A 12,141-nucleotide genomic window follows, 5' to 3' on the forward strand; every position below is an offset into this window, starting at 1 on the left:
AAAGTAAGTGATTTTCAGTTAATTTACTTTGGTGGTTGTGTGAAAAACAGACTTGGAAAGGACAAGATAAAAAGCAGAAACAAGACTTACATTTGCACTAATCTAAGTCAAAGATAATGAGGACTGCCAAGGCAATACTAAGAAAGATGAAAATCAAATCCAGGGATGAGAAATTTAGGGTGGGGGAAGGGAAGTGGGAAGGACTCCTCTCAGCTTTCTAGCTTAGGTTCCTGTGCATGTAGTGAATATTCTGGACAACTTTACACCAATAAATTTGAAAAAGATAAAAGCCATAACTAAGGAAAACAGATTAAAGAAGAAAGAGAAAGCTTAAAAAGTCCTATAGTATTAAATACAATGAAGTAGTAATTAGGGGTGCCTACATCACACAGTGAGTTGAGTGACCAATCGTTGGTTTCAGCTCAGGTTTGCGGTATCAAGCCCTGAATTGGGCTCCATGCTCAGTGAGGAGTCAACTTGGGATTCTCTCTCTCTTTCTCTCTGCCCCTTCCCATTGTTCTCTCTCTCTTTCTCAAAAATAAAATATGAAAATCTTAAAAAAAAAAACACACATAATGAAATAGTAGTTACAAAAATCTACATGAGTATCAGGTCTGGATTATTTTAATGGCAAGTCCTACTACATATTCAAGGAACAGATAATTCTAATCCTCCATAAACTATTTCAGAAGTTAGAAAAAGAGGCTACTCTTCCACATTTTATTTCTCTATTTTGCTAAAATATTTAGTCACTTAATGACTGTATCTTTGTAAAGACTTCTCCTATAAATAAATCACAAATTAGAAATTATCATGCTAAGTCCTGAGGATATATAAAAACTGTAAGACATGAATCCTGCCTTTAAGAAGCTTTGCAATAAGTTTTGAAATCAAGATATGTGAGTCCTCCAACTTTGTTCTCTTTTTTCAAGATTGTTTTGGCTACTCAGTGTCCTCTGAGATTCCACATGAATTTTAGGATGAGTGTTTCTATTTCTGCAAATAATTTTGGATTATGATAGTAATTTCACTGAATCTATAGATTGCTTTGGAAATATTATCACTTTACCAATATTAAGTTTTCCAATCCATAAACACAGAATATATCTTCATTTATTTAAATTTTCTAAAATTTCTCAAGCAATATTTTATGTTTAATGTACTGGTCTAAGTTTAGTGTACTGTTTAGTGTACAAGTCTTTTATCTCCCTGGTTAAATTTATTTCTAAGTATTTTATTCATTTTGATGATATTACAATAGGATTATTTTCTTAATTTTCTTTTTGAATTGTTCATGATTAGCATGTAGAAATGCAACTGGTTCTTGGCTGTTCATTTTATATCCTGCAACTTTGCTGTAAAATATATTCTTTTCATTGGGGCACGTGGGTGGCTCAGGTCATCATCTCAAGATCTTGGGACTGAGCTCCACATCAGGCTCCCTCCTCCTCAGTGGGGAGTCTGCTTATCCCCTTTCCTCTGCCCCCACTACACTACTTATGCTAGTGAGCACTCTCTTGCTCTCTCTCTCAGATAAATAAAATCTTTAAAAAATATTCTTTTCATCTACTTATTTTAAATAAAAAATTCACATGTTGATATATATGCATTTAAGTAGTAGAGATATATTTATTTGCCATGGTATTAATATCTGCCATACCATCTAAATAAATATTTTGCTTTGATAACTTTTAGAAGGAAGCCAAATGAGGATGAAATATTTTCTTTATGTCTAGCCTTTTCAGCTTTTATCATTTGTTGACCAACCTCTCCTTCATCCCTTCCCCTGAACCTTTTATCTTTTTTGACTTGCCAACATTACACTGACCAAATTCTTTTGTCTAAGTACTCCTGTCCACTGGCTCATTCTCCCACCTCTCATTTCCTGCTCAATTTGAATGTGCCCTAAGATTCTGTGCTCACTCCTGTTTTCTTCTCTGTGCATCTCCTTTCTTCAGATTCCTCATTTCTCAAAACTTAACTCATTTCCACTTGACTGACTCCCCTTAGTAAGTATACAATAAGCAATACATATATAAAGAACTGAGAGCCTCCATGAAGCTCTACTAGTTCAGTGAGGAATGAACATTTTCCAAACCACTTCTGTTAGCAGATAGATGAATTTACAGGAAGAGGTAGACAAAACTTCTTCTATCCACCCCTTCTTTTATCAAGTAATATCTTTAAAGAAGTGGTTAAGCAGGGAGGGATGCCTTTCATTTTGTTTACCTTTATTTCTCTTTCCAACATCATTAAAAAGAAAAGGATACATTATATATATATATCAACAACTCAAAAGCAGAATTTTTGAAAACCTTAAGCTTGTATAATTATTTTAAAAAGAAAAAAAAATCCAAAATGACTAACATAAAAATGAACTCACCAATAATGCCACTATCTCTGCTTTCAAGGGTAGAGGTTGGACTAGTAACAGCCCCATAGCTGCAATCCTTGGCAGTTGCATTTGTACTGACTGGCGGGAGGGTGGAACAGGGGCTGCTGGCTGGTGGAGACGCAGTGCTACTTGTCAGGGTGGAACAGGGACTTATCCGCTGGGTGATTGCTGAGGTCTGAAAAATTGGAATGAAAAACAAACAAGATAAACTGATCAGCTGTTAAAGTAAAATGTATCTTATGGCAAAACATACGCTTTGATGAGAAAAAGAAGAAAAATCTTATATACATAGCTTTTACATCTATGAGGTACTAGTTATTTTTTGCCTTCTAGGATAAGATATTCTGCATTGTATAATTAAAGTGCAACTAGATACATTTAACACAAGCAGAGACCATGGCCAGTTTTTCTGCCTAAGAAATTTCTAGTGACAGGTATTCTTTATCACTGCCATGAATTCATAGAGGGATTTTTTAATTAAGCACAAGTTGTCCTTGCTTTTTCCTATCAATAAAGCTATTCTGAAGGCACAGAACTTAGTCTTGTTAATACTTTTCTTCGGATGAAAAAAAATATAAGTGCAGTCAAGAAAAAATAAAAGTAAGGTTCTTAATGCGAAAAAAAAAAAGCTTTTTTTTTTTTTTTTGATATATAGGTGGCTGCCCTGAGTTAGTAAGGGAATGCAGAGAAAGTGCCTTATGCTAAAAGTCTATCAAACAACGTTCATTTCAAATAGAACTAAATTTCTCCGTAGAAACTGATTATAGACTGAGAGTGCTTTGTATCTTAAATGATTCTTATATCTGAGGCCATTTCAATGTTTTTGATGGGAAGGAATGAATAATCACCAAAAAGACTGGTGACAATATATTCTGGCTTACCTAATTTATTGACAATCCACTTTTCTTTAGCTCTTGTCTACCTAAATAAACTGCTGAAGTAATGAACAAAAGCATATATTTTTTCAAATACTAAAAAATTTTATCCTTTTCAAAATGTTAAGTGATCAGTGGCAAAACTACTTGAAGGGACACTGATGATAAATTTGACATCTTTAAATGCTAAATTTAAATGAAATTTTTCAACTTCTTCACTTATGGAGTCACTATTTACATTCCTTCCACTAAAATTGAAGATTTAAAATTAACAACTTGACTGGAAAATGTGTTAATCACTAGATATGATACTATTAAGGCTCTTTTACTTATCCTAAAATGAGTTTCAAATACAATCCTTTGTATTTAATCACATGTGTTGAATTCAGGTTCTGATTTTAATTTAAATGCTATAACTAGGTCATAAAAGATCCATTCAATTTAAAGTACAAGTGACACTTTCAGAACCTTGCAACCAAGCAAATCTTTTCAACAATATTAATAATATCAGGAACTGATTTTTGTTAGTCATACCATAAGCCCTCAGATCTATGTCATTTCTCTTCTACTATGTAATTTTTCTCCAGAGGGGGAAAGAGTTTCAATTTCTTTGTAATGTCCTCTATTTTTATAAAATGATGTTGGCCTACCAGAGCAATGAGTTTTAATTGGGCATGCAGCAGAATCACCTGTAGAATGTAAAAAGTAAGCTCCCCAATGAAATTGACAGTTACAGAGCCCCACACCCCAAACTTACTGAATTAGAATTCTCCCTAGTTAGAATCTAACATGGCAATTTTTAACCTCCTCACTCTCAGTTTAAAAAATATGTGGGTAGATGAAACGAACTATACTAGGGTTTGTTGGGTTTTTTTACATTGAATATATCTATAGTCATTCTATATTGAAAAAGTTCCATTTTGGTATGAATCTATTACTTCCACAGCAACTTATTTCCATTTTTAGACAAGATTCTCAGTCTGTTCTTTGAGAAAGGAAACTGTATTATATACATAATACAGCCACTGTTGAGGTTAAGCCTAAACAACACTTAACTACTTTTACTACAAGTTGTTTTCTATAAAATAAAGCTTGTATCACAGAATGTATGCTTTAAAAGCTTTAACTGTTAAAAAAAAAAAAAGCTTTAACTGTGAAAGCAAAGCTTAAAGATTAAACCATTTAGAAAGTAGATATTTGTTCATGAGTTATGAATTAAAAAGTAGGTTTCATATTTATTTAAAGAGGCTAGCTAATGAGATATAGAAATCTTTTCTAGGCACAGAAAGACAACCTTAACTGTTCTCCATGCTTTAAGCTAAAATGGACATCTAAGTAAACTACTCCACTCATAAAACCTTTCAGTGGTTTTTTCATTGTGTTCTCTGGAAGGATCACAAACTCCCAGTCTGGTTTCTTAAAGGTTCTACATATGTACAAGGTAAAAACTTGATGCAAGAAATTCCTAAACTACATCCTCCTACTCCAGAAACTAAGTGAAGGAAATACAGTGGTTGACTATCACCTTCAGGACTTTGTCTTTTGCAAAAAATGATACACACTGACTTGTCTGTGCTGGATTCTGTCCTTTCTAGTATAATTCTGAGGATGCCATTACTATTCAGGTCTTCCTAAACAAAGCAATCTATCTTTGTTAGCATGCTGTTTAGCTCGGAGGAAAGTCACCAAATGAACATGACCTCCTAATTTTTAATAACCTTCCTATGACCAGAAATTCCAATGATCAATTTAGTCACTTCCTCCTGTGACTCCAAGATAGTTTCGTGGTATACTATATTCCAAGAAGGCTATCATGTTAATATTTTACATCTGTTCAATGCTTTACAGTTTAAAAGATTTAATATACTATTTCATTTATTCCTTATCAACCAAGTATAAGGCAAAATGAATATTATTTCCCTCGTTAAGAAATGTGAATATGAAAATTGCCCTAAAGAATGAAACTTATAAAATAATTTCCTCAAATCATAGTTCCTGCCTATATTTATACACTAATTATACTGCATAGTATTTTATATCTTTTGTTTATATAGCATTTTATAGCTTACAAAGTAATTTCATATTCATCCTTTAATTTGATCCACACAACAATCCTGTCAGGTATTATTATTTCATATTACCCTGAAACAGTATGGTGTAGTTGTAAAGAATAGAGGTTGTAAAAAGCAGACTGCCTGTATTTGAATACTATTCCATCATTTTGTAGTAGTGTGTTTCCACATTTTTATCTGAAATGTGGAATATCAGTGGACCTTACCACATTGAGTTGTAAGGAAGCTTACACAAAATAGTGCAAATAAAGCAACTAGTACAATGATTAGCATGTTAGTAAATGCATTTAAATGTCAGCTGTTATTGCCTATGAAAAACCTAAAGTTCAAAAAGGTTAAGTGACATGTCTGAACTTAAAAAATCATAGATGGTAGAGTTGGAACCAGGACACAGATTTCCTATTTCCGGGTTCAGGGGCTTTTCTTTTTTCTTTCTTTCTTTTTTTAATTGAAGTATAGTTGACACACAATGTCACATAGCTTCAGATGTATAACAGTGATTCCAACAAGTTTATGTTATGCTATGCTCACCACAAATGTGAGTTTTCTATTATTAGAAACAAGAGGATCCTTGGTAAATACTCATACTGTAGCATCACATTCCTTGGTCATTATTAGAACAGTCACATTTTAACTTGACATATATACCAAGAAAGAAGTAATAAATAAAATAAAAATGGATATTTTACTTATAACAATATCAAAAAAGCCCTTAATAGATATCATTCCCATTTTTTATTCACAGGGCATAGCATGCCAACACTATTACAATATAAACTGTATAGAGGGCCTGGGTGTCTCAGTTGGCTAAGTGTCTGCCTTCAGCTCAGGTCATGATCCTAGGATCCTGGGATCGAGCCCAGCATCAGGCTCCCTGCTCAGCAAGGAGTCTGCTTTTCTCTCTACCTCTCCCTGTGCTCCTAGCCCCTACTTGTGCTCTCTCAGACTCTTGCTCTCTGTCTCAAATAAATAAATAAAGTCTTAAAAAAGAGTTATAATATAAACTGATTAACAAAACCATCAATCCCTACCATCATGAACCTTACACTCTTGTATGATACAGACAATAAAACAAAATAAAACAAAACAAAAACCCACAACTAAATATGGAAGATAATATAGTCATGATTAAGAACTCAAAAGAAAATAAAGTAGTAGGATAAGGGGGTATTGTGATGGGCAGGTGCTACCAAAAATAGTTAAGGAAGGCTTGCCTGAAGAGGTAACATCTGAGCAGAGCACTGAATGAAATGAGCAAGTGAGTTATGGGGGAAGCACTTTCCAGTATTAAGGGAATGCTCTGTGTCAGAGGAATGACTCTCTGCCTGAAAGGGAGAAGGGATGGGCAGTGTAGGAAAGGTAAAAGCAAGGGGTCAGATCAGGTTGTGCCCTTCTGACCATGCTGAAGATTTTAGATTTAATTCTAAATGTGATGGGAAAACAGTGGAAGATTGAGAGCCCAGAAGGAAAAGGATCAGATTCACAAATTACAAGGATCACTGTGGCTCTTGTGTGAACAGACTATAGGGGAGCAGAGACATATTAGGAGGCTGTTTATTCATTCAGTAAATATTTACTGAGCAGACAAAGCCTACATGATTTGCTGAAAGAAGTGAGTGTGTAATATGACATAAACACTCAAGAATGGTTCCAATGCTTTTGTCCTAAGCGTACAGGTAATAGAACCTACTCAGAAAACACTGCAGAAGGAGCAGGTTCTGGGAAAAACTCTAAGAGTTCAGTTTTTGACATTTTAAGTGTGAGCTGTATCTTGGACACACAGGTAGAAAAGGGAATACAGGTAGCCAGAAATACACAGGAGTTAAGGGGAAAGGCAGGGTTAGAGTAATTCAGGAGTTAAGAGAGAAAAAAAAATGGAGGAATTTCAGTATGATTAGACTCTCCAGGCATCTGAATTTTATAAAAACTGTCCAGGTGATTATAATGTGCAGCCAGCAAAACCAATGACTGAGGGAATGAGGACATAAACAGAGAAGTGAGGAGAGAGCTCCGGAACACCTGAACATATGATCTATAAATATATCTGAATAATCCTTGATGACTATGATTTTATGACAAAACATATGACATAGACTCTTCACAAATATTTGTTAAGAATATATAAGATGAAATCAATTTGTCATCTTGTAGAATAAAACGATTCACTACAGGACATACATTTTAAAAATTAAGACCACACAAATGAATCTGAGTCTACTTCCTTTGGTACATTTAAACTAAATAATAGTCAAAAGAAAAAAAAATCTATGAAATAAATTTTTTTTCAAATTGCTGATACTTTTTAACTTTCTGACATGAATATTTGGATTCTTAATTTTTCAGATTTTCACTTTCTAATATATATAATTCAAAACTAAAATTTTTGAGCACATCTTTAACAAGTTTTATATACTATAAATATGTAGTTATATTTTGTTATATTTTGTTATTATTTCAGTTTAAAATATTTTCTAATTTCTTGTGGTTTCTTCTTTGACTGAAATGCTATTTGAAAGTATATTAATAGTCAAACATTTAGGGGATTTTCTAAATTGTCTTTTAGCTACCGTCTTCAAGGTTATTATTTTGTAATTGATTAATTCTACTATTATCACAGCAACTGTAATCCAAAATTTGCTGAGACCTGCTCAGCATATTGTCAGTTTGGTAAATAATCCATATGTACCTGAAAATGAAGTGTATTCTACATAATTTCTGGATGTAGTGTTCATATTAAAATGTCAATTGTTTCTTGGCTTTACACTTATTTATTTCCTCATTCACTCCATAAATGAATCAAACCTTTAAAGTGGCTTTTTAAATCTAAGACTGAAACTAAAAGGTGTTTCATAAACTAAAGAAATACAGAGATTATGGAAAATTAAGCTATATCTTTAGGGCTCAAAGTCATTCAACAATTGGGAAAAACACCTACACACAACCTGCAACATTTTTCCTGGTATAATAGGCTGATTTATTCCATGTTTCACAGGTGCCAGCATGCAGTTTACCTGATTTTCATCCTGTACTTCCATGTTGTATTGGTCACCTGGCTGAACTTCCGTGACTTTCTCTCCAAGGAGGAAACCCAGACGAGTCATGAGTGTGTTTGCTGCCTCATCTACAGATGGAGGGGGACCAAGTTCCTGTTCAGCATCACCTATAACAGGCAGACATTGAAACACATGAATCTTTCAAAACAAAATGGCTTCATTCTGCAACTATTCTTACATTCAATTTGGTCATTCCCTTTGTTTTCATTTTAAATCCAAAATTACAAGGTCCCTGCCTAGACACTGATTTTTCCCACTTTGGTGTATTATAACTGATATATTTTCTCGGATTATCCTTAATGTATCTACTTAAAACCTGAGTTTGATAGAGTGTTTGTAACTTACTGAATAGAAGTTTCCAATTCTTTGGCAGTTAGGCTTCCAATTCAGTCCTAGTCTTGGGATCTAGTTCCTGCCACAATCCCCACCTTCATTCAGGTTCTTTTATTTTCTTTTTCTTTCCTCTTACAATTTATGTAATCTTTTTTTTCAATAGATTTTGAAATCAGTTCAAGCTTATAAGAAAGTTTCAATAATACAAAAAATATTTTTTCTTAACCATTTGAAGGTATAGACATGTCCTGTTATCCCTAGTTAGTATGTATGTCCTACAAGTGACATATTTATATATTATATTTATAATACTGTGTTAACTTTCCTCACTTGGTTAAAGTAGTGTTTGCTAGATGTTGCCACTCCAAAATTATATTTTTCTCTTTGTAATGAATAAGTATTTTGTGGGGGGACATTTTGCATCCATGCAAATACATCTCACTTCTCAATATATTTTTAAATTAAAAAATATTTTTTGCAATAAAATATACTTACCAAGATTTTCCATTTTAACTAATCTTACATGTACAGTTCAGTGGCATTAAGTTCATTCACAGTGTTGTACAGCCACTGCCACTGTCCATTTCTAGAATTTTTCATCCTCCCTCAAAGAAACAGCACCATTAAATAAAAACTCCCCATTCCATCCTCTTACTAGCCCCCCAGCTAACCTCTATCCCACTTCCTGTCTCTATGAATTTGCCTATTCTCAGTACCACATAAGTGGAACCACACAATATTTGTCCTTTTACGTCTTGCTTATCTGAATTTGCATGTTTTCAAGGATCATCCATGTTGTAGCATGTATCAGAACTTCACTCCTTTTTATTAATAAATAATATTCCACTGTATGTATACTACCATAGGTTATTCAACTGATGTTGGACATCTGGGGTTGTTTCTGTTAGGTATTATTAATAATGATAGTATGAACTGGTGTAAAAGTATCAGTCTGAATCTTTCAATGACTTTTTGCCCACTATTTTTTAGCATTCACTAATGTTTCTTGGTTAAATTAATTACTACCATGCTTGTCATGTAGTGATTTTTCTAAACCCATCACTCTTTCTACAGTTTAGTTTCTTTTCCTTACCTATTTATCTGAACCAAACAATTCCTATCTACTAATAAGCTATAATCTGTTACTCTCATTATTTGTTTTGTTGCTCCAATTGTCCCAGATTTGGACAGGGGAAGCCCTTTGAATTTGGCTCTTGTAACCTTTAACAAATCCGTGTCATTTTCTGAGCATTATTTTTCTTTCTGGTACAAGATGTTCCAAGCTCATTTTTTACTTTCCCTGTCCTAGCTCTAGAATCAGATGCTTTTCCAAGAAGCCCTGGTTCTTTTTGGTGGAGAAAGGCATATAGAATATCAGGTATACTCATGGCAATTAGGATGCCACCATCCTCCAGATCCACTTGGACAGATATAGGCAGTATAATCATGCACATACATACATACATGTATATATACGTACATTCACACATCTTTATATTCATTTTCACTTATAAATCTGTATATAAATACACTCCCCAAAAGTTCCTGGGGACTTCCAATTCAATTCCAATTGGAAGTCCAATTCAATTCAATTCCAATTCAATTCCATAAGGTAAATTCTAGGGTTTTTTTTTTCCAAAGTTGTAAATTTGCACTCCAATAGTGAGAAATCTGGCTCTCAATGTCCTTGCTTAATCTGTTCCCCCTTCACATACAAATGTCACCGCTGTTCATTGCTGCCCTGCTCTACTCTCCCTCATTGGAATCCTATCTCATGCCACAGGAGCTGGACTAGCACTTTTCCCACAGTCAGGGTTATTTTATTTTATTTTTAAGAGAGGGAGAGAGAGTGCACGGGTGTGAGTTGGGGTGAGGCAGAAGGAGAGAATCTCAAGCAGTCTTCCTGCTGAGCTGGGAGCCTGATGCAGGGCTAGATCCCAGGACCCATGAGATCATGACCTGAGCTGAAATGATGAGTCAGACACTTAAACCTGAGCCATCCAGGCCCCCCATGGTCATTTTTTTAAATTGCTATATAATTCATATACCATAAACTCTATCCTCTTAAAAATGTATAATTCCATGGCTTTTCGTATATTCATAAGGTTATACAACCACCCTCACTTTTTTTTTTAAGATTTTATTTATTTATTTGACAGAGAGAGAGTGCCAGAGAATACAAGCAGGCGGAATGGCAGAGGGAAAGAGAGAAGCAGGCTCTTCGCCAAGCAGGGAGCCGGAAGCAGGGCTTGATCCCAGGACTCCAGGATCAGGACCTGAGCCAAAGGCAAACACTAAACCGACCGAGCCCCCTAGGTGTACTCTACCATCACTTTCTAATACTAGAATATTTAAAAAACCCCAAAAAGAAACTCCATTAAGGTTCATTTTTGCCCTGAAATTTAGATCCCTCTCCCCCAAATGCCTGATCACTGGTATTCATTTTAATACTCTGCTTCCAGACTGCTACATTCTTTCCATATAATTTGCTTTTCAGGTTCTCTATTTAGGCTATTTTTCAATGGTTACCAATTATAGGAATTACTCTTTTAAAACCTTTTGACTGAGGGATGCTAAACAAAGTCAGTATGAGGTTTTTACTTGGACTCACCCTCAAGAGAAACTTATTTCCAAGTAGAGAATTTATAATCATTTTTTGGCCTTTTGGCTAAGATAAATACAAATAGAGAATTTACAGAAATCATACAAAAAGGAGCCAGGGAATGCAAGATGATCTACTCTAAATGTGATGTATAAATAATTTATTTAAACTATCTGCTTAAACTAATTTGATTCATGGTCAACATTTTTTCAGATTTTGTTAGTCCGACTTTATAACAATCTAGGTAGCACAGATCCCATAGGACATTACAAAAAAAAAATTTTTTTTTTCTCAGTGAGACATATCCTTTCAATGCAGCAAGCATTAGCTATAATGTCATCTGGTTCAATGCCAAAATATAACAGTTTCTTAATTTTTTAGGATATTCAGTCTTATACATTAAACCACTCCATATGGCAAGAAAGTATGATTTACATGGTTATTATCCAGTTTACATTTATCTTAGCTTCTCTACTAAAGTTATAAGCTGGGGTCAGAGGAATGGATTATATGTGTATTTTTATATACTATTATTGAACTCAAGTGTTCTATCTGTGGAAAATCTATATAGAACTTTCACTGAATTTATGTCAAGAGTTGAAAAATAGGTTCTATTTTCTCTTCCCTACTTCCTTTCTAAGTCAACAAAAATAGATTTCTTGCCATAGAACAGATATAATAGAATCGATGTTATTTTTATTTACAAATATTTAAGTTTATATAGTCCGTGCTGCCCTCCTGCCCTCCCTAAGAATGAAAGCTTCTTATTCCTTGATAAAATAAAAAGGTAACTGCTACATTCAAACTGATG

General features: G+C 34.0%; 1 protein-coding gene across 12 annotated transcripts in view; it reads right to left on the minus strand.

Annotated features, from left to right (window-relative positions):
- The window catches only part of TANC2 (tetratricopeptide repeat, ankyrin repeat and coiled-coil containing 2), a 369,082-nt gene that overhangs the window by 141,092 nt on the left and 215,849 nt on the right, over window positions 1–12,141 (minus strand). For all 12 annotated transcript variants that reach the window (XM_077853866.1, XM_077853860.1, XM_077853862.1 and 9 more), the window contains 2 exons: window positions 8,354–8,502; window positions 2,384–2,570 (listed from right to left, as the gene is read on the minus strand). In XM_077853866.1, the coding sequence (XP_077709992.1) occupies window positions 2,384–2,570; window positions 8,354–8,502 (336 nt within the window). The remainder of the gene's footprint in view (window positions 1–2,383; window positions 2,571–8,353; window positions 8,503–12,141) is intronic.

This window comes from Canis aureus, chromosome 16, assembly GCF_053574225.1.
Source record: "Canis aureus isolate CA01 chromosome 16, VMU_Caureus_v.1.0, whole genome shotgun sequence".
Classification (NCBI taxonomy): domain Eukaryota; kingdom Metazoa; phylum Chordata; class Mammalia; order Carnivora; family Canidae; genus Canis; species Canis aureus.